The sequence below is a fragment of the Pholis gunnellus genome (genome assembly GCF_910591455.1).
Source record: "Pholis gunnellus genome assembly, chromosome: 23".
NCBI classification, from domain to species: domain Eukaryota; kingdom Metazoa; phylum Chordata; class Actinopteri; order Perciformes; family Pholidae; genus Pholis; species Pholis gunnellus.
This window is the reverse complement of record NC_136550.1, coordinates 10,211,724-10,232,573: the sequence shown is the minus strand read 5'-3', so window position 1 is coordinate 10,232,573 and position 20,850 is coordinate 10,211,724. Positions and strand designations below refer to the sequence as shown.

At 41.8% G+C, this 20,850-nt stretch overlaps 1 protein-coding gene across 1 annotated transcript; it reads left to right on the top strand.

Moving 5' to 3' along the window:
• The first annotated feature begins 4,075 nt into the window (after window positions 1-4,075).
• On the top strand, window positions 4,076-9,603 carry slc3a2a (solute carrier family 3 member 2a). The gene is made up of 11 exons (XM_079184709.1): window positions 4,076-4,197; window positions 5,173-5,388; window positions 5,480-5,664; window positions 6,499-6,672; window positions 6,842-6,936; window positions 7,069-7,205; window positions 7,704-7,813; window positions 8,052-8,251; window positions 8,353-8,430; window positions 8,535-8,754; window positions 8,848-9,603. Exons 2-11 carry the CDS (start codon window positions 5,192-5,194, stop codon window positions 8,985-8,987), a joined length of 1,536 nt encoding a protein of 511 aa, XP_079040835.1. The 5' UTR covers window positions 4,076-4,197; window positions 5,173-5,191; the 3' UTR covers window positions 8,988-9,603.
• Window positions 9,604-20,850: the final 11,247 nt, after the last annotated feature.

Sequence of the window (20,850 nt, the reverse complement as noted above, 5' to 3'; positions counted from 1 at the left end):
ATTACACAACATGGCAAAGTCCCTGTGAAGTACACCCAACATGGCTGAGTGTGTTTCAACCAGCAACTGTCTCTGTAAATGATTCACTAAATATCAGTGCAACATTGATCTATAGATTTCTCTTGAACTGTTTTGGACTGAACGTTGCTGTGAGCCAGAGACAATGAGATGAAAGCACAAGACCTCAGCCTAACTGGTCGAAACTGGTCCAGGTCTGCTTTGCAGTCCTTTCTTTTTTCTTTTTTTTTCAAGCTCACGCTGTCTTGCAAAATAAACTCTCTCAGAGGGATCAGACAGGGATTTATAGTGAGGCCCTGTGTGTGTATTCATGCGTGTGTGTGTATTCACGTGTGTGTGTGTGTGTGTGTCCCTCCAGCACTGCAGACTGTACATTTGTTCCAGAGCAAAACAGGGGCCAGCAGGCTACACTAAAAGTTAAACTCCCAGGGATTTTAGAAAATACAAAAAGGAGTAGTTCGCTACTCATATTTTCGATTGTTAATCCCCACGACATTGTTGTGTTTGTCTCAGTTAACATTCCACAAGCCTGCATTTGAAGTTTAATCTAAAACTGCGTCAAGCCACGTTTGTGTTAAGAATTTGGTCAAAATCTGCTTGTGTATAACCGTATAACAAAAATAAAGAATGAACTGATACCCTACCTGCAAAAAGCCGTTGTGTCTTTTTGTGGTGTAATGCACAGTAATCCCCCTGCTGCCTACCTAACTATGCAGAAACTATGCCCTCCTTTCCTCTCTCTCTCTCTCTCTCTCTCCCTCTCTCTCTCTCTCTCTCTCTCTCTCTCCTTTTCATGTCTGTTTGTTCATGCTTGCTGATGGATTTAGGGATACTGTCCCCTCCTCTAGTGCCAAATGCACAAACAAAGCACACTGGCTTTGCAGTAGAACAAGTCCTGGAGTGAATTATTTCATCAGTGTCCTCTCCATCGTTGGTGGCTGACATATAGTTGTTTACAACTTGTAAAACATGTGAATCAAGTTCTATCCTGCTAGTTCTTGTAAGAGACGGGACTGGGACAACATGTGGGAAAAGACTTGGGGAAGGTTTTGCCATAGCTTAGTGTCGTGTTTCCATAAATAATCGTGGCTATATTTTGTTCCAAATTTTGTTCCGAGTTTTGTAACACCCCCAACTCACAAACATGTTTTCACATCCTTGCCCCGGCCTCGGTCTCTCGCTCTCGTCCCTCCTCCTCTCCTGGTCCCTCCTCCTTACTCTTGTTTCCTGAGCCACTGCTCTGTCTCTTCCTCTTTCCTTGTATTTTTTTCCCCTCAAATTCCAATTCTTTAACATGGATGTCAATCCAAACATTGCTTCTTTAATCGTCTTTAGTCTATGAAAGCAGATAAGTTAGGGGGAAAAGAGAAGGGATGATGAATGACATAGAAACAGAGAGTGTCCCTTGACTGTTTTTTCCTCCACCATCCTCCCTGGATCAACAGCACAGTGTGTTCACATCAGCCTGAAGTCAACATCTCTATTACTACTGCACTTTGCCAAACACACATGCTCATACAGGCCGAGCTAAAAACAGAAACAGATGGTGTGTGTTTGAGTGCGTTTGAGGAGAGAGCTACTATACAATATAATAAGATAAAGCTTCCACACACGTGTTTTGGACCCATTTTTAGTTCTCGGCTATAATAAAATGGTCATAACATGATGTTTTTTCTGAGTTTCCAGTTCTAATTTTGAGGAACTGCCAGTGGCATCATGTCGTTACAATAAATGAGGTTGAATGGAGGGTTATGACAGCCGGTTATGACAGGTTATAATGTCACAGGTCCATAAAGAGATACACAGCAGCACATAAACACCCTACGATTTTATCCCAGGCCCAAATATAGAGAGGCCTGCATTTAGAAAGGTGTTGTGAGTGTGTTTGTGTTTGTATTGAACTGTCTGTACTACACTGTCATGGTAGCAGGGGGGTTTGAGAATGAACCTGCACTCTCTCAGTAGCATTTTTCCTGGTAAAACTAATAATAGTGTCGCTAAAAGCAACTTAACGAATTGAGTTTGAGGCGTTTACTTAGATTCAAGCAATAGTTTTATTTATCACAGAGATATTAGCCGAGCAGTTAAACGTGCACGGTCCTGACAGTTCCACTCCGATTGAGAGCAACGTGAAAAGGCGCTTGGACACGGCAGCGCGGTAAGTTTTGTTGGTTCTCCTTAAAGGAGCCATTGGTCAAAGTCAAGGTGCAGGCGGGATCGATTTTAGCAGAGCGACGGCCTGGTTGGAGCACTGAGCATATCCGCTCGCACCGGCTCTCCTCCGGGATCCTCCTTCGATGCGTCATCAGTGTGTGTGTATGTTGTGAAAGCCTAGCCTAACAGGCTCCAAAGTGTGACGTCTACGTTTTGCTATCTCAAGCTGTGGTACGTACTGTTCTCAGCTGGCAGTTTACTCCAAGATTTGATATCAGTGTATAGTTGCCCAAGCGTGTCCTTCAGAGTTACAGTTTTCTCATTCCTTTGTACAGGCGAGTGCTAGAGCGCCCCGCTTGGAGTTTTAAACCTTCATAACCTGTAACTCGCAACTCTGCTAATTAGCACATAAAGCTCTGATTACATTTATTTACCTAACAATAGGTCATTAGAATATCCTTTGATTTGCAGGAGGAACTACTTGCAGGGACAACTGTCCACAGACCAGAATACATACAATACATATTTATTTATTAGCCAAGAATTACATATTCTTACAAAACAAATAAATTGCTCAAATAACAAGAAAAACAAAACTGTGTGAAAATGTTTTTTTTTTGTCATACAAGATAATTTCATACAAAACCCTTCAGGGCAATAGGATGGAGACTGAACACAGACAGAGAGGTGCACAAAACAAGCACACACAATGCAAACATACAGTTACACAAGAGCAAAGTGGTGGAGCGTGCTGCTGAAGCTACCCGTCACATAAAGATGTTTACTCACAAGAGTTTGAAAATATGACCCTCTCAATATTTACGACAGATGGACCTCACAGGAATATGAGCAGAGCTTTATGTACCTGACACAGAGGATCTGTGGATGCTTTTCCTGGAAGTCTGCTGTAACTTTATGAAGGTCAGCGACAGCTGGGAAAGGCCTCGGAGCACAAAACAAAATGAAACCATCAGCAATGTCGACAAAAACCTGATTTCCATCAAATACTCCAAATCAATCGCTTCTAATGTTAATCATCCAATGCAAATATTTTGTCTATATATATATAGATCACTTATAAAGACTTATCGCACATGTAACAGTAAAATAAACCTTTTAAGAAAAAATTGGAAGGCCATGCAAATCCTATTCAGTCTAGAAGGGATTTCTACTCCATTGTCGTATTGGTTAGCACAATAGTGAGAGCACGATCATATCAGACTGAATAGATTACTCAGTGAGTGAGCAGATGAAGTCTGTGTGTTAAAACTGAAGGAGGGAATGGGTGGGAAGTGGGAGGGGGGGGGGGTGAATCAGATTGAAGAACAGAGTGGCACTCTCCACTATTCAAAAGAAGAAAGGCCTCAGAATGAGCCTCATGCAGTAATCAACCCATTAATCAGTCGGTCCTCAGCATGGCTTGTGCAAATGATTATATTATCTTCAGGAAACGTTTGCATAACCAAACCGAATCACAAACATATTTTGTCTGTCAGTAGGACTTTGCAGCATAATGACTTTCCACATTAACACACACCTCCATGTCATCTCCATTAGCCCCTATAGTCTAAGGACAGTGGTACTTCAGCCTAAAATGAAAACACACAAACAGACAAACAGAAAAGTTCTGCGCTGTCTTTCCTGTAAACTGGGACGAGGGCTGCAACAGTGTTAAGACAGACACAATACATGCAAGAACAGACACATTTGACAGAAAAGTGGTCCAAATAAAGGGTCTAATATGTTGGAGGTGTGGTATTAAAATTAATTCTAGGAGCATTGGATAATGTCTGTGTGTTTCTGTGTGTGTGTGAGAGAGAGAGAGAGAGAGAGAGAGAGAGAGAGAGAGAGAGAGAGAGAGAGAGAGAGAGAGAGATTATTGGGTCGTCCCCCGGTAGGCGGAGAAACCAGGGCAGCTACAAATACAGAGCAGCCTCCCGGCCACTGGATTATCAGAGACCATAGGATTAACGGCTGAAAAAGAAAAGGAAAACACGGACGGATTTTACGTTGCTTTTTAAACAGGTAATGTTGAATCTATCGTAACTTCATCGAGTTTTGCGGCCACATAACAAACTCCTCGCGGTGTAATTAAACTGCTTTATAGAGGCATCACCATAATGCCTCGTGTAACAGTTGATGACGTCGCGATGGGCTTGATTTCATCATCTTTATAGACAGTTGTAGTATATAGTTTTTTGGGGACCGTTGATTGCGTCATATCAATGTTTACTTGAATCAGCTGTTGACTTCGATACACAAATTGGGCAGACATTTCAGTTGAAGAGTTTTTGTGAAACGAATATTGAAACATTCACGTTCCTGGAACAAAACGGCGGCCAACTATACTTCCGGTGTGTCGCCTTATCCAGTGATCCCTGTTAACTGGAGACTGTCGAACAAAACCTTCTCATGAATACAGTATTTGGTCTAAAACATACCGGATACCTTTTCTTTTTTTTAAAGAAACTAGTCCACCCGCGTTTGAAACGTCGCTTGCTGTTTATGTCTTGAAACAGGAACTTGCCCTTTTATTTTGAAATATTAAAGTTATTAAATACACATCATCGTTTTTGGAGCCTGTTTTGGCTAAACACGCGCCAAGTAGAAGAACTCTGTAGCATTAAAAAAAGTAAATACATAACTCCTTTTCTGTCAAACCATTTTAATTTCTGCTTTAGGAATTGGCTAGCTAGTTAATTTAGTAAGTAGCATTTGTTTTCACATCTTCACTAGGAGGCACTGTACGTAACAGGTGTTAGAACAACAAGTCAAGCGACTTTGACAAGTTAGTCTCCTCTCCAATGCAGTCTAGTTCCACTGGAAACTAGCTACTATGTGACCATATATATATATATATATATATATATATATATATATATATATATATCTCTATCTCTATATCCAATAATGACAGAAAGAAAAGAGGTCAATCTACTAACATATTTCTCCTCTCCTTCTGTTATCCACCCCGCTGCACACCTCCCATCTCCAAAAAAGAACTCCTCTTGATTCCACCATGAGTAAGGACACGGAGGTCGACATGAAGGACGTGGAGCTCAATGAGCTGGACCCGGAGAAGCAGCCCATGACGGGCGACGGCCAGGCCGCAGGAGGGGAGAAGAATGGCAGCGTCAAGCTGAAGGTCCCGGAGGACGAGGTTACATTCACCGGCCTGTCCAAGGAGGAGCTGATGAAGGTGGCTGGCACCCCAGGGTAAGAAGAGTTGCTATAAACACCTTTTATATAAATGTGACATAAAAAACAGGGGTCATTGTAACTTTTTCCTCTCTCTTTTTGTGTCTAGATGGGTGCGAACCCGTTGGGTGCTTCTCGTCCTGTTTTGGCTGGGCTGGTTGGGCATGCTGGCTGGAGCCATAGTAATCATAGTCCAGGCCCCTCGCTGCAAACCCATCCCTGAGATGAACTGGTGGAACGAAGGACCGCTGTACCAGATCGATGATGTTGAAGCTTTCTCTGATGGACTTGCAGGTAGAATACTTTTGTATTTTCAGGGTTAATCTCAGACTTTGAATGGCTCAGGTCTTTCTTGCTGCTGTTCTTTTTTTTTTTTTTTTTTGCTCATCCCTATTCCCAAAATACGGATGTGAGATTATCGTCACAGCGTAGTCTGGCCTGTGGTAACCCGCGCTTATCCACACGGGAGAGATCTTGTGACAAGGTCTTGGGTTTCCTGAGTTCTGCGTGGCCTGTATCAGCTGGCCAGATACCAGACTGCTGACAAGGCCGACAACGAGTGACTCAGAGTCCAAAGGACCTAAAAAGTCTACGAGTCATTTCTTTCATATCTCTCCTGCGCCAGATTTAAGGTCAAGGTTGAGCAACCCGGTACATTTTTTTTTTTTTTTTACAGAATCCGATAGAAGTAGAAATGTAACTATTTTATTTCAGGCTTTTATTTTTTTCAAATGCCACTGAACACAGCAGTCACGATTATAAGCCGTCGTTTTTCCAATTTAGCTTTTAGCCGTACATGTGAGGCAGACAGGAAGGACAGGTTGTACTGCTGCTCTTGAAGTGAATTACTCGCGAGCACTCGGGTTTCCAACAGGCCTTGGGCAGAATTCCAACAACCACACGTGACTTGGTGGTGCTTTCACATAACGGACCTCCTTGTGCTCAGACTCGACATGGCCAGCAGAGGGTGTGTGGGGGGGGGGGGGGGGTCACTCACATGCCTTGAAATAATACCCCCCCCCCCCCCCCCCCCCCCCCCTTCTGATCCTGCAACCTTTCACACATAAACTCTCTGTTGTCTTTTCCCCGATTGTGAACTCCACTCTTGTCTCTCCGTTTGTCTCCAAGGCGTTGAGGCAAAGCTGGACGAAATCAACAAGTTGAAGGTGAAAGGCCTGGTTCTGGGTCCTCTTCACAACGGCCAGGTCGACCAACCGGAAGCCCTGAATCTTCAAGAGATCCACCCGTCACTGGGAAAAGAGGAAGCCCTGGTCGCTGTGCTGGAAAAGGCCCACAAGAAGGGTAGGTCTTTAAAAGACTTGTATCTTATCATATTACATTTTTTTTAGGAATCACAAATGTTAGGAGAGATTCTCAGTTAACAGTAAGATAATAGGATATTTGATGGTATTTTAGACTGTTTAAGCCCAGATGGTGTTTTCTTACTGTTTCTGTTTACTTCTCCTCTCAGGCATTTCTGTGGTGCTTGACCTGACTCCAAACTACTGGGGAGCTTCTTCCTGGTTCGGCACTGGTGACCTTGATAACGTGATGGAGAAAGTCATGGTAGGACACACGCACGTACATTTATCTCCTGTGGTCCTTCATTCAGTCAATAACCTTTTAATCGTGTTAAAGTGAGCCAGTAAGTCCATGTCATCAAGCTGTTGTGGCTAAAGCGCTCGTGTTCTCTTCCAGGCCGGCGCAGAGTATTGGCTGAACTTAGGTGTTGATGGCATCAAGGTATCGGACCTCACCGTTGCCACCAGCTCTGTTGATTGGTCCAAGCTGCAGTCTGCCGTCCAGATCAACAGCACTGACAACCCCAAGAAGAGGTAACTGTTTCTTTTTGTTCTGCTTAAGTAGACGATCTGTGCAGGATTTGTGAGGATTCTTAATACGTTTAGCTACTGCCTGCAGATAGTTGGAGGAAGACTGCACTGTTATGACATGAATATTCATTCAAATAGATTGGAATATAATTTTCAGTCAAATGTCAGGACAAATAACCGATGTTTCCTGAGAGGAGGTGGAGATAAAAAGCATTCCAGTGCTGCGGGGGACTGTGGGTGGGGTCAGAGAGAGAGATCAACAAGACAGGCTCCCGTTCCATTGACTCGTTTCACACTTTCTCACGGCGAAGCGACATCTTGTGGAGAGTTTGAGGAATGACGCAATCGACTTTAAAAAAAAACCCTCTATAGTTTCATTCGAGGGCGTATTCCAAGATGCTGATCGGAATTCTATGCTACTCCTAGAACAACCTATTGTCCTTTTCAAAAGCTACAAACCAGTGTCGGCGGTGTAATCATACCATATTCTCTTTCTCTCAGGCTGCTGATGGGCGTGGTCGAAGGTGTTTCGGCTGACGCGGTGTCTCGGCTCGTCAACACGACGGGCGTCGATCTGGTTCTGTCTGACCTGCTCAGCGCCAAAAAAGGAGGTAGGCTGAAGTGCCTCCGTTGTTTCGTCATACTCGCATGAGTGTCGGGTGAACGCCGTAGACTCAGTACATCCATTATTCATTTTTACGTCATCTCTCCTTACTCTGTGGTTTTTATTAATCTTTCTGTCTAAATCTCGAGCGAACAAACAATTCAAGTCCATTCTTGTGTGAAAACCAACCGCTTGGTCCAAAGCGGTGCATTTGCACGAGATAAATTGTCCTTCTGTGTGTGCAGGTGTGGAGCGCATCATGGCCATGGACACCCTCAACTCTCAGCAGAGAAGCCTCGGCTGGGGTCTGGGCGCCGCCCAACGCGACCAGCTGTCCAAACAGGCGACGACTCCGGGCCTGATCCGCCTCTACCAGCTCCTGCTGTTCACCATGCCCGGAACCCCAGTGTTTACCTACGGGGATGAGATCGGCCTCCAGGCAGCCGTAAGCCGCAAAAACCGATCCGCTTTTTCAAATGTTTTCGGTGACCCGACAGCTGTTCCAGGTTGTAACCGTTGTCTCGCCCCTCTTTGTCTCCTTATCAGGGTGACGAATCTCCTAAAATGGTTTGGGACATAGAGACGGAACCTGTTGAAGGAGCTGCTGTCAACGAAACAGCGGAGGTAAGAGTGTGTTCACAGCGACTTTTTAGTGTAGAAAAGGAGTCTTTGACTAAATGATTTCAATGTTTTTCACATATTTCCCCCCCTAATCCTCACATTTACAGGCCGAGCGGACGGAGCGCGTCGCCATAAAGAAATGGTTCAAAACCCTCAGCGAACTGCGAGGAAAGGAGCGCTCCCTCCTCCACGGAGACTACTACTCTCTCTTCTCCTCCCCCTCCTCCCTCTCTTTCCTCCGACTGTGGGACCAGAGCGAGAGATACATAACGGCTGTCAACTGGGGATCGGCGTCCCAGCTGCTCGCACTCAAGCTGGCACCCACAGGCAAGTTCAACAGAAAGGTCTGGTGTCCCGGGCCAGTAGCGCTCATTTAACAGCAGTGGGTTGTTTTTAACACCGTGCGCTTTGTTCCTGCAGAAGGAGTGGAGCTGCCAGAGACGGCCACGGTGAAGCTGTCGACTGATGCAGACCTGGAGGTAGACTCCACAATCCGCCTGGACGAAATCACCCTAAAACCCGGACAAGCGATCATCCTGCAGTTCCCCTATATAGGCTAAAGATGGCGCCAAAGCATAAGGAAAGCTACCTACAGATTAGACTTGTTTTAAAAAAGAAAAGAAACTACAGTCGGTCCTAATCCTTAGGAATAAGGTGGCATATTTAAAAGATACAGGATTTTTTAAAAAAAAACCTTTTTAATAGAAAGGACTTTTCTGATTATTTAGTCAGAAAATAACTTAATTGGGTCGAATTTAATCTGCCATACAGAATGTTGGCCAGTACAAGCTCCGTTCAGTTCTTTTTGTTTTCAAAATGTTTATAACACCAATTCTTTGTTCACTGTTGTGTTCAACTCAGACACACTCTCATGTTCATTTGTGATCTTTTATTGTTGACTATCTGTGCATTGTCCAAAATATGTGAAAGACATTCCACTTTTTTTATTCGATGGGCATTTCTTTAGCAGTCCTTTTGTTGTTTTATTTGTCAGAACTTTTAAGATTCTGTTTTAGTGAAAATCTTGACTTTCATTTAAGTTAACTCTGAACATGTATGTGTGTTGACTCTGTTTGAAGTCTTCTGAGTTTTTTAGTCAACAAAATTGTTGCGAATGGCATCAAGTCCGTCAGGTGAAGTGAATTCGAAATGAATAAACGGAAAGTTCTGTACCGACTCCTGCGCACTCGTGTTTTTGTGTGTAACATTCTTATAAGAGTGGGTTCTGTGTTTAAGGATGCTTTTTTTTTTTTTGTGCCGAAGATAATATCAGAAGAGACGTTCTCGGTAGGTACAGGTGTGTAAGTGTGTCACAGATGTTAACAGAGGAAGCGCGTCTATATTTAATCAACGTTTTATCGGCTCATTATACTTGACTAAAATGTACGCTGTGCACATACCTACGAGTTTCTCTAAATGGGTCATACACTGTCTTTAAGTCGCTACAGTCATACACCTCCATCCTTATGTCACGTTTCAAAAATAGCAGCGAAGATGTGTTAATTTGTAACGCTAAGCGACATCACCGCTTATTTCACAGTGGTCCCTGAGACCGTTCTCGTTTAATATGGTGATTTCTAGAAGAAGGAAAAACCTTCCTGTGTAAGATGACGCAGCGTCGACAAAATGAGGAAGATGAATGAGAAATATCGGACACAAATATATCCTCTCTGTACGTACCTCCTAATTGCGTTTATATATGAATAATTTATCTTGTGAGTAAAAGGTGGAATTCACCGGTGTGTGTGTGTGTGTGTGATTGAAAACCTGCCATCTTCCCTCAACATTATTGCTTGAATTTAGTTTAGTAGTTTAGCTTTAGTTGTTGGGTTCATATAGAGTAGACCTACTTAGAATTTAACACACACTGTCTAAAGATGTTTTTTATCCAGAGTGGTACAAAAGGAGAGCGAAAGAGTAGAAAAACACTTGCTGTAAAGCATCACGGTTTCATTGTAATCAACCAACAGTCTGTTGTTTTGCTGTTTACATTGTCTGGCAATCTTAGCTTGACCTGATTTTACAGTTTTACATCAGAAAAAAACGCCAGATTATGATCAAACTATTCCTTTTACTCCTGTATGAGTCCAGCCTGACGTCTTTGGCATACTGTTGACATAAAACAAGTCTGACTTTGATTCAGCCAAGGGAAAAGCAATCTAGTACGTTTACTTAAGTACAACTTGAAGGTACCTAGACTGCTTTTTAGAGAATACTATACTAATGTACTTTATCTGGCAGCTGCAGTTATTTTGTATATTATAGTTTTTAGTTACAAACCAGCTTTTGAGATACTCTGAAGGGGGCATTTCTGCCTAATGAGTACTTTTAATTTTGATACTGTATTTTTGTATATCATTTATATCTATATCATTTTATCATTTTTTCATGGTTTCTTTTGGTTGTGAAAATGTATTTGGTTAATCTTTAAAGGTGTCTTGTAACCCCACGTCGGATGGGCAAAATGTTTGACCCCGCATGAAATATACAAATCAGCAAACTGTAATCTTTAAATCTTATGCTGTATCTTTTCCATTTAGAAAGTGTTCATTTTCTGAAACCAGTTTCATTTACACCGCCACGGTAATCTACAGTAAACCTGTCAATCTCTCATTCAAAAAATCCGAAAACCATCCTTTTGATGAGAATGTCAAACAGTCCCTTTAACAGCTGAAAGTCGCGTTAACTCTCAGGGTCTCGGCCCAATACAGAGCCGCCGTGGTGCTGTGGTATCACAGGGGAGGTTTGAAGTTGATGATACCGGGAATCAGAGACCGTCTCGGCACCTCTCTGCTCACCCCACGCCGCTGCGAAACCCAACCACCGTCTCATCCACCGCCATGCACACTCATGACTGACTCTCAGTCTGAGTCTGACACACACACACACACACACACACACACACACATTCACCGTTTACATCACAGTGACATGAAGCTACATGACCTTTCATCAGCTTTCATGGAGCGCCGCATAGACCCAAATGTTGTTTTACACTGAAATACAGCAGTGTAATCTACTCCAACCTAACACTTTAAAATGGAAATCCCTGTGAGTGAAAACAAGAGACTGCACATTCAGAAAGCACATCACTCCTCTCAATATACGGACGCTAACTTAACCATATCTAGCGCCAGATCTTAGTATGAAGCGTATGAAAAATATTTCTTTCTACAGCTCATTTTGGTCAGCTTCATATTGATGTTTTGTGACTTGGTCAAGAGTAGTTCAAGTCTATCTGTAGACATTGGAGAGAGTTATACCTCTCCTCTACCACAACACTGGAGAAACAGGTATGCTCTGAAGGACAAACTTGAAGATTTTAGAAAAGGTTTTTTGTTTTTTTTCTAATAAGTTTGTATAAGTTTGAATGATAATTTTCATTTTCCATCAGACGGCTCTTAGAAGATCAGTCCAGAGTGGCGACTGGCTGTGTTTTCCTCTCCTGAGTTCCTCTAACGTATGAAGTTTTCAGTTGATTTCTTTAGCCAGCTTGAACACTCTTACGTTCATTTCGTGTTATTGTGGGTTCATCGTGTTCTGTTTAATTGTGTACAGTTTCATAATGCTTGAACAATATCTGGTCTCGGATTAGCTTTGGGGTTATTTAGTTAAACGCAAATGAATTGAGGAACATATAAAATATAGGCATAAAACTGAAATAGCATAACTAATGTCTTGATTTGGACACAAGGACTTGTTTCAGAACAAGTCCTCCAGATCAAATGGAGCAATTAACGCAAGAAACTCATCCTCACAGCAATTGTTCAACATTTTGGGGTAAATTCTCATTTGCTTCCTTGTCGAAAGATCTCGAGGCTATAGCTTCCCGCTTGTTAGCTTAGCATAAAGACTTCCGCTTTCCCAATCAATGGTTCCTTCTGTCCAAACATCTGTCCAATCCAAACATCCACCTCTCCTGCCTACTTATTCTCCGACTTTGGAGCCGAAGCTGAAGGTATTTCTTAACTGAAACACATACTTTTCTTACTGGGACATGGATGAGAAGCTTAGCATGAGAAGATGACATCTTAAGCATAAAGACTGGATACAGTTTAACAGCTATAGTCTGGCTCCGTCCAAAGGTAACGAAATGTGCCCATCAGCACCTCTGAGGCGCACTAATTAACAGACGTTTGCTTGTGGACGGAGCCAGGTTAGTTGTTATTCCCTACTTATAGTCTTTATGCTAAGCTAAGCTACCTGCCTGCTTACTGTAGATACATATTTTTATATAATGTATTAGCTACCATGAAAGTTGTATTGATCTTCTCATCTAACTCTCAGCAAGGAATCAAATTCATGTTCAGTTTCCCCCCAAAACTAGAACAGGACTCCACAACAACAGTGTCCGAGACTGCAAATGTACACTTTACTTTCCAAATTTTCAAAATGATGTGCTGGTCATGAGCAGTGTTCTGTGTGTGTGTGAGTGTCAGTCTGACATTCGTATGTGTGTGTTTGTGTGTATGTGTGTGTGTGAGAGACTGACATTAGGATGTGTGTGTGTGTGTTGCCCTTTAAATACAAACAGACCAAAAGAGACCATAAGAAAAAATGAGGGATAAGAGGGGAGAAAATAAAACGCTCAAACTGAAAGTGTGTGTATATGTGCATGTACTGTATGTGTGTGTGTGTGTGTGTGCGTGCGTGTGCGTGTGTGTGTGTGTGTGTGAGCGTGAGGTTGAAGCCGCATACAAGGGTGTTTTTCTATTGTTTCCAGCATCACTATGACACAGCTTGTAACACACTCTCACACACACACACACACACACACACACACACACACACACACACACACACACACACACACACACACAGTGCCATTATGACAAAGTGGATGAGCGGCTGAAAGATCAACTGAAAGAGCGACAGTGGCCGACCATCTCTGGTGAAACTACATCTCTTTCTCTTTCTCTTGTTCGCCGTCTCTCTCTCTCTCTCCTCCCCCTTTCTCACACACATGTCTACCAGCAGACCCATACACACATGCACCTCACTGCCACGGGCACATCTCTCATCGTAATGACAACTTAACAGGTAAGAAGACTATTTCTCCTCACTTTTCTTCTTCTGTTTCAGCCCTCTATAAGGCAGGAGCTTTTTTGAATGAGCTTAGAGAAAGTTGAACCCAACATTAGCATCATTAGCATTATCTCACACTACTAAAACACACTTATTTGTCATCATTTAACAGTTACTTTTATCCGAGGGAGCCATTTTTTAAAAATAACTTCGCCAGTGAAATAAAAAAAACTTCAGGTGCATAATGTGCTCCCAAAGAATATGTAATACGTATTGATAAGTCCATGTACAGATGCGTACTGTAATGTTCATTTCTAAAAGTGACGTTACTTGTAGCATGGCAGTGTTTTATTCGGAAACATGTTGGCGTGTACGCCAAACGTGCTCTCACCACAAGCTTGACTCTCTCCATTGTGACCACTTTCTTAAGATATCATGATGTGATAATACAGGACCTGGGTACACTTAGATGTATAAAGGTGATTTGAAGTGTTGGATGAAACGATGGAGGATTTATCTGCTGAGCTTTGCTGAGTGTGAATCAACACTCGGGGAGCAGTGCATTTGTTCCACCTCACTAAAACTAGTATAAAATCCCTGTATTTGCTTATACGGGTCCGTTTTTATCGAAATGGCTTAAGATGTTTATTCAACTTCACAGTCATTGTTGAGACTGTAGTTGTTGGTGCAGTTGAACTGTGTAAAAAGAGGTGTTGATGCGGTTCAGTCCATCCAAACTGATTTAAATGAGGCGGACAAAACCCTAGAAGAAGATGTCGTATTCTTGTTGTTGCTGTATTTGACCTCCTTTGACATCTGCAGACAAGAACGGGGGCAACGACCGCTGTTACGTTTTTTTTCGCCGTCAAGTGAAACCTCGTCTTCTGTGCCGACAAAAGGCCCCGAATGAAAAGACATCTGTTTTAGAACATTTACCGACCTGAAAATCAAGGCCCGAAGAAAGAGAACGAAGTCGCTGGCTTGTTGCAGCTGTGTTCATCTTTAAATGGCTTTGGCACCGCTCATGGACTTCCACACTGTATGTGTAGAAGACGGGGCGAGACGAGGAAACGGAAGAAGTTCGCAGTACATTTCGGTTCCATCCAGAGACGTACTGCGATCAAAGACATATTCCACTGTCATTGTTTTATCAGGTTATTGGGCCTCTGATATACAATGCTTATGAGTGTTTAAAACACCCTAATGAAATCCCCCCTCCCCCCTCTTAAGTATTGCCTCAAGCAGTACAGGCACCTTTGGCAGCAATGAAAGACTTCAGTCTTGATGCTGCAATCGTTCCTCTCTCCTTCTTGAAAGAAGTGTTTAAGATGTATTAAGCAGCATTACGGCCGTGGGTTGAACAGCAAATTGAAGTTCTGCCACATGTTCTGGCTTGGACTGAGGTCTGAATTTCACAGGGTTCGCTCTAGAGAAGCATCCACCACAGCATGATGCCGCTAAACCATGCGTCACGGTGGAGATGGCGTGTTTTTATGCTGACGTGCAGCATTTGGCGTTTAGTATGATGTCCAAAATGCAACATTTTAGTCCCATCAGGCCATTTAAACTTTTCTGTGCTTTTTGCTTTGCGAAGAATCTGTGTGTCCCTTCTCAACCATGGAAACACGTTTCCTCATAGTTGCTCAGGGCCCTTTCAGTGGTTTCCCTCACTCCTTAGCTTGAAAATGTTCCGATATTCTTCCCCTGATTGGGTAACGTCATCGCTGATGAGCCTACAATGTTCCTCCATCTTTATGGTGCAGTTTTTGCACCCAAAACCGCTTCTCTTGTTGACTGCAAACATTTGATCGCCATTCAAATTAGTGCGCAACCTCCGATCAATCGGCTGCACCAGTGATGAATTAGGCGTGTCAAAGTAAAGGAGGTGGGTGTTTGTTTAATCTCTGTGTTAATCTTTGTTTTGTGCTTTATATTTACACTTAATTTAGTTCACTTTGTGTTACATCCAGTGTGATTTAGAGATGCAAAAACCCAGGCACTCTATTTTAACTTAATATTTATTTCCTATTTGACTTGGTCATATTTGTAATTGTGGTGTTTGTCACGGTCGAGTGTAAAACTACAGCAGTAGGACAACTGTAGTGTAGAACGCTACAGTATGGCGAGGACAGAGGTCAATTGTATAATGGAAGACATCCATCTAATTAGCAGCAGGCAGACTGTGAGAACAGGGTGCTTTGCATCAACACTGGTGATCTTATTTAATATGAATACACCGATTAATGCCTTATCAAGGCTCACATAAGAGTTTTCAGGAGCGGTGAGGCTAATAACCTTATGTTTACGCTACACAGAAAACAAACAAATCCTTCAAATTATTCAGAAATTCTTCTGGGCTGAGTTTGTTGCAGTGCATTTGGCTGGATTAACTCTTTCACATTAAGCATAATATCCTAATTAGTTTGATGATTTGTTGGCTAAAGGGAGGCACGGCGCCCTCAAGTTTCCTCAGGTAAATTACTTTTTACACGTTTATTTTCTATTATAGTAAAGTAGTACTGAATACATTTTTGTTTAAATGAATGTTTTTTTGTCAGTGTGACATAGCACCAACAGGCATGAAAACATGACATGAAACAATTTGAATGTAGCACAGATTTTTAGTTGCTTTTGTTAGTGGGAGTATTGTATGTGTTTGGGTGCATGTGTGAAAGTGAGTCGTCTAAGTGGGTCATATATATCAATAGATGAAAAACTGCGACAGATTGGTCCGAGAAGGAGGAGGTATAAATAATAAATAAATAAATGGTAATAATAATAATAATAATATAAATAATGATAATTATGAAAAATATGTAAAATGAATAAGTATATTTATGAATAAATAATATATTTTATCTGTTATTTGAATCTTTTATAGTATCTTATCTTTAGCTCATGGGTGTCATAGCTTGTTGCTGCCCACAGACCTTTAGGAGGGAGATGGCCCACTGCGGGTTATAGAATAATGTTCAGGGTCAAGTTCATCTGCAGGTTTTGTGTCGCTGTCTTTTAACATTAAATACAAAACAAAGTGATCGTCATGGAGAACTGAGTTGTGATTATGGGATGGACCCCATGCAGTGAATATACTAATAATCGCGTACATCAGAAAGTGTGCAACTCTTGTTTTATTTCCATGAACTGTGATTAGGTTTATGTTTAAATAATATAATTAAATAAAGTTTTTCAAATTGATACATCACAACCAAAATGACAAAAATGGGTTGCAACTTTCAACACTGAAACCAGAGGTTTAATTATACTATAATTCATTTTATTCTAAAGAATGTAAAAATACAATATCTAATGGCACTCTTTATTTACTGTTGATCATTAAACTGACAGTTTAACCACTCACCAGAATTATAGTACGTTCAGAAGTGCATCAGAGGCCAATTCATTTATATTCATATAGGAAATATGTTTTTCCAAGTGCAAAAATACATAATGTCATTTTGATGACATACTGCACATCAAAATCCAAGAGAAAGAAGAAACCCTGTACTGGTGATATCACATTCATTCTGTTTATATATTCATCAAATGTGCGGAAGACTTCTTTCACTTCACCTGCAGTTGACCTTTCTGATCGGAAATTTTAATCGATTCATGTATTCGAAATTCAACACTTTGCAATTATGAAATAGAATTACAATTGTTGGTATTTTCAACCACGTGTGGAGTATCATATTATCATATTATCAGTATCACTGTAACTATCACTGTGCTAGCAGTGTGTAACCAATAGATGGACATGATCATAAAGTTGCCATTCATTTGTAGAATACTTATCCACATAAGATGCGCATAAAATGTTATGTAGAATTGTTTTGTCACTCTCAAACCGAGCTCGATAACTTTCTCAGGTGACTCGTGGGTCATGTGAGAAAACAGCTTTGGACCGTTTTAAATCGATCACTTTGTTTTTAGCTGGAGCTTGAACTCTTTTGCACTGGGCTTCCACAGGAACGCACACCCAGCTTTCGGCACATTTTATAAAACGTGCATTGATAAATAAAAGTCCGTCACGTGAAATTGACCACGTTAGAATGTCCCTTGATATCAGCCGTGGAACCAAATATTTTAAAACAAAAACAAATGGCGCACTGTGTTGTCGTAACTGTATTCCATCATTTCGTTCAGGTGGGCCCTCCTGTGGTGAACACTGTTGATTTTACATGAAAGAAGCCTGTAGCAGTCTTTAGAAGTGCAGCATTGCAGTCACATGTGTGCACAGCGGGGTCTCCGCACATTCCTTTGGCCTGTGATCTCGTTTTAGATGCAAAAGCTCTTGTCAAGCTGTCATGTGATTTTCAGGCCCGCATTTACTCCTTTGTGAGAGTATCAAACGCATTTAAAAGTGAAAAAGGCTCCAAATATTTTTCTAACACATCAAATATCAATATAGCCGTTTTAGAAGCCTCCTGCAGCTCTTTCTGAGCTCAGCGTCTTTGCTTATGTTTGCATGTGTTTACGGCTGAAACACTGATCCTCAATAACCAAAAAGCACCAGACACAGAATGGGATTTTTACTGCACTGAAGCTTTGCAAATGTACACAAAACAACTTCCGCACACACACTTTTCATGTTAAATGTTAAATGTTTGTATAAAATGAAATTAAAGGACAAAGTACCTTTTTGAAACTTTTTGGTAGCAGTTGGACCTCTGTGTGTTCAGAATTTCACATACACCGTCATGCTTTTTGGGTGATGCTACATGCTTTCTTGTATACCATCCGTCACACCTACAGTGTTGACATGGGCCATAATACATAATAACAGGGTTAGTGTTATGTTAAGTCGTAGCTGATAGTCGGCAATGCTAACCTCAGCACAATAGCCCGTTTCTCCGTGCTTCACGATACACACTGATTTTAATTTGTCCCTCATCCATTCGGTTACTCTCTTCCCGCCAAACGGCACTTCTTTTCTCAGTGACGAAAGACGAAGAGGCCGCTCGGAGAAGAAAAAAAAAAGTCCAGAAGCGCTTCTCTCGTTCCCCCTCCTCTGCTCCCGCAGCTTTTTATGGTGAATTTGAGAGAAAACCAGAGAAGCGTCTCCCCCGTACACACTCCTCCGCACTCCCCTTCCATCCTCTCGCATCCTTTTCATTCACACGTTTCTTTCTTCGCCCCGGTTTCTCAAGGCTACGAACACGCATGTGGGGAAACGCGTACACGCAAACGACACGGGCAAATATAGCAGAGCATGTCTGAATCACTGGTAGAAAGAAGGTTGGATGAGTTTTAGATATTTCACCAAAAAGTCAAAAAACGGTAGACCTTTGAAGGCTAAACTGAACGCCCTTGGGTGCAGAAGCCATGCAAGAATGCATTTGAAGACGTTTTTATTTCTTCTTTCCTTTAATCCTGTTGTATACGTTTCTTTTTCCTCCCCGCACCTAATTATCAAATATCTTGAAAGCGCAACATTGTATCCTAAAATGTGAGACTAAATTGTAACGAGAAGGGTTAAAGCACATGTCAAATTCCATGTTTGGTGAGTGCGAACGACATTTTTCATGAATCTCACTCATTTTGGTACAACTCTGGCGCAGCAGAATCTCACTGTCAGAAAACCACAAGTCGTTTGGCTCCAAGTGTGAGGATATAAAATATAGAGTCAGTCGTCTTCCTGGTTCTCGACTCCTTCCAACGGCAACGTAAAGATGACTCAGACAATCGACATTGACCGTATTCTTTAAATTGATCTCGGAACATTTTTCTTCAATAGCTGAAACTCCTCGCATTGACCGTGGACCCTATAGATTTAAAATATTTGCACGAGGTGTAACGTAATGTAGTGAGGTTATCTGAACGCGCGTAAATCGATCATAGACTATTGCCAAAGTTATCCCGTATGCTAATGTTGAGGTAATCGGGTCAGACAGGTTGTGTAGATACCACATCATTGTCTACTCTCCATGTTAATGCTGAGGTTTCCAGCTATGAGAAGTAGTCACACTGTATCAGTGACCTCAGCATTAACATGATCACCTACACACACACCGACACACGCAAACACATCTGCTCCTTTTCTGTTTCTACGCTCTCTGGAAGTTGACGGAGTTTCTCAGTCGGATCATAAAGCAAAATGATTTCATGCTCTACTTGTAACAGTTGTTCATTTATTACTGATACATGATCTGTTCGAGGGATTGCACACGTTTCATTGCACGCAGATTATTTACAAATTCCACATTTGTGCGTCCTGCAGGGTCTTGCGAGCACGGTGTCGGTTTTGATGAGTGAAAACGTCTCAAGAAGAAAATGATCTTGTGTCGCAAATTTGATGAAACGTGCCCCATGAGTGACTGAATGGACCGCAATCTGCTGGCAAGTTCATTATCAACTCAACAAGTGACACCAGTTTCAGAATGGGTGGTCATGTCTCAGGGAAAAATCGTGTAAAGAACAGGATATATGATCTGTTATCAGAAATATGCAGTTGTTTAGCTGCTGTCATTTCTGGTACAACATTCACACAGTTTTCCACATTTAGAAAGTGATGAAGCAAATTCAAGTGGCAGTTGGGAGGCAGTGGCAGTTCCTGTGGGTGGCTACTTCTATTTTATGAGATTTTATACATTTGATTTGTACATTTTGAAGTTGACCATTAGTATTCAGCATAATATTATACGACTGAATATACAATTCATATTATAGATTTACTCCACTCAGGGTACTGCTTTGCATTTATTCTGCGTGAAGGAGAAAGACCGAGCATCACGCAGGTTACAAAATAAAAATACTGCCGTTAATGTTAATGAATAATTCATGTCCCGTTCTTCAGGGTGAGTTTTGTTATACTGTATGTTAATATCATTTTTTTTTCCCACTGATAGAAAGCCAGGTAATATATTACGAAAAGATGCTAAATGTTGACGCAAATAATTAGTCTTCTTTTATTTAAACTGATTGATTACTCCGTCTTGTCTTAACAGCCGTGTGTGTGTGTGTGTGTGTGTGTGTGTGTGTGTAGGTTTTTGAACTTGCTCACAGACTTGTGGACCTGCCAGCGGTCGTGTTTGAGGTTACGTGTGCATGCATGAGTAGGTGTTTAAAAAATATATGACATAACAAGACTACTTAAGGTTAACAGCTTACTGGCCCATTAAAAGTGCATACTATATATGTGTGAGTGTGTGTGTGTGTGTGTGTGTGTGTGTGTGTGTGTGTGTGTGTGTGTGTGTGTGTGTGGGGGGTGAGTGGGTGGGTGGGGCGGCAGGGTGATGATTAGAGGGTTCCCTGAACCTCATCGTTTGTCGCCGTTTTCCTTCCTGTTTCATTCTCTCTCATTTCCTGTCAGCTGACTCAGCCGGAGAATCTTGATCTGGTAAACAGCTACGCTACCGCTTATGCACTCATGCACACACACACACGCACACACACACA

Coding starts and splice junctions, on each gene's coding strand:
- slc3a2a (XM_079184709.1), top strand. CDS start 5,192: ATGAGTAAGGACACGGAGGTCGACATGAAGGACGTGGAGCTCAATGAG. Junction 8,431..8,534: donor CTGTCAACGAAACAGCGGAG/GTAAGAGTGTGT, acceptor TCACATTTACAG/GCCGAGCGGACGGAGCGCGT. Junction 8,755..8,847: donor ACTCAAGCTGGCACCCACAG/GCAAGTTCAACA, acceptor TTGTTCCTGCAG/AAGGAGTGGAGCTGCCAGAG.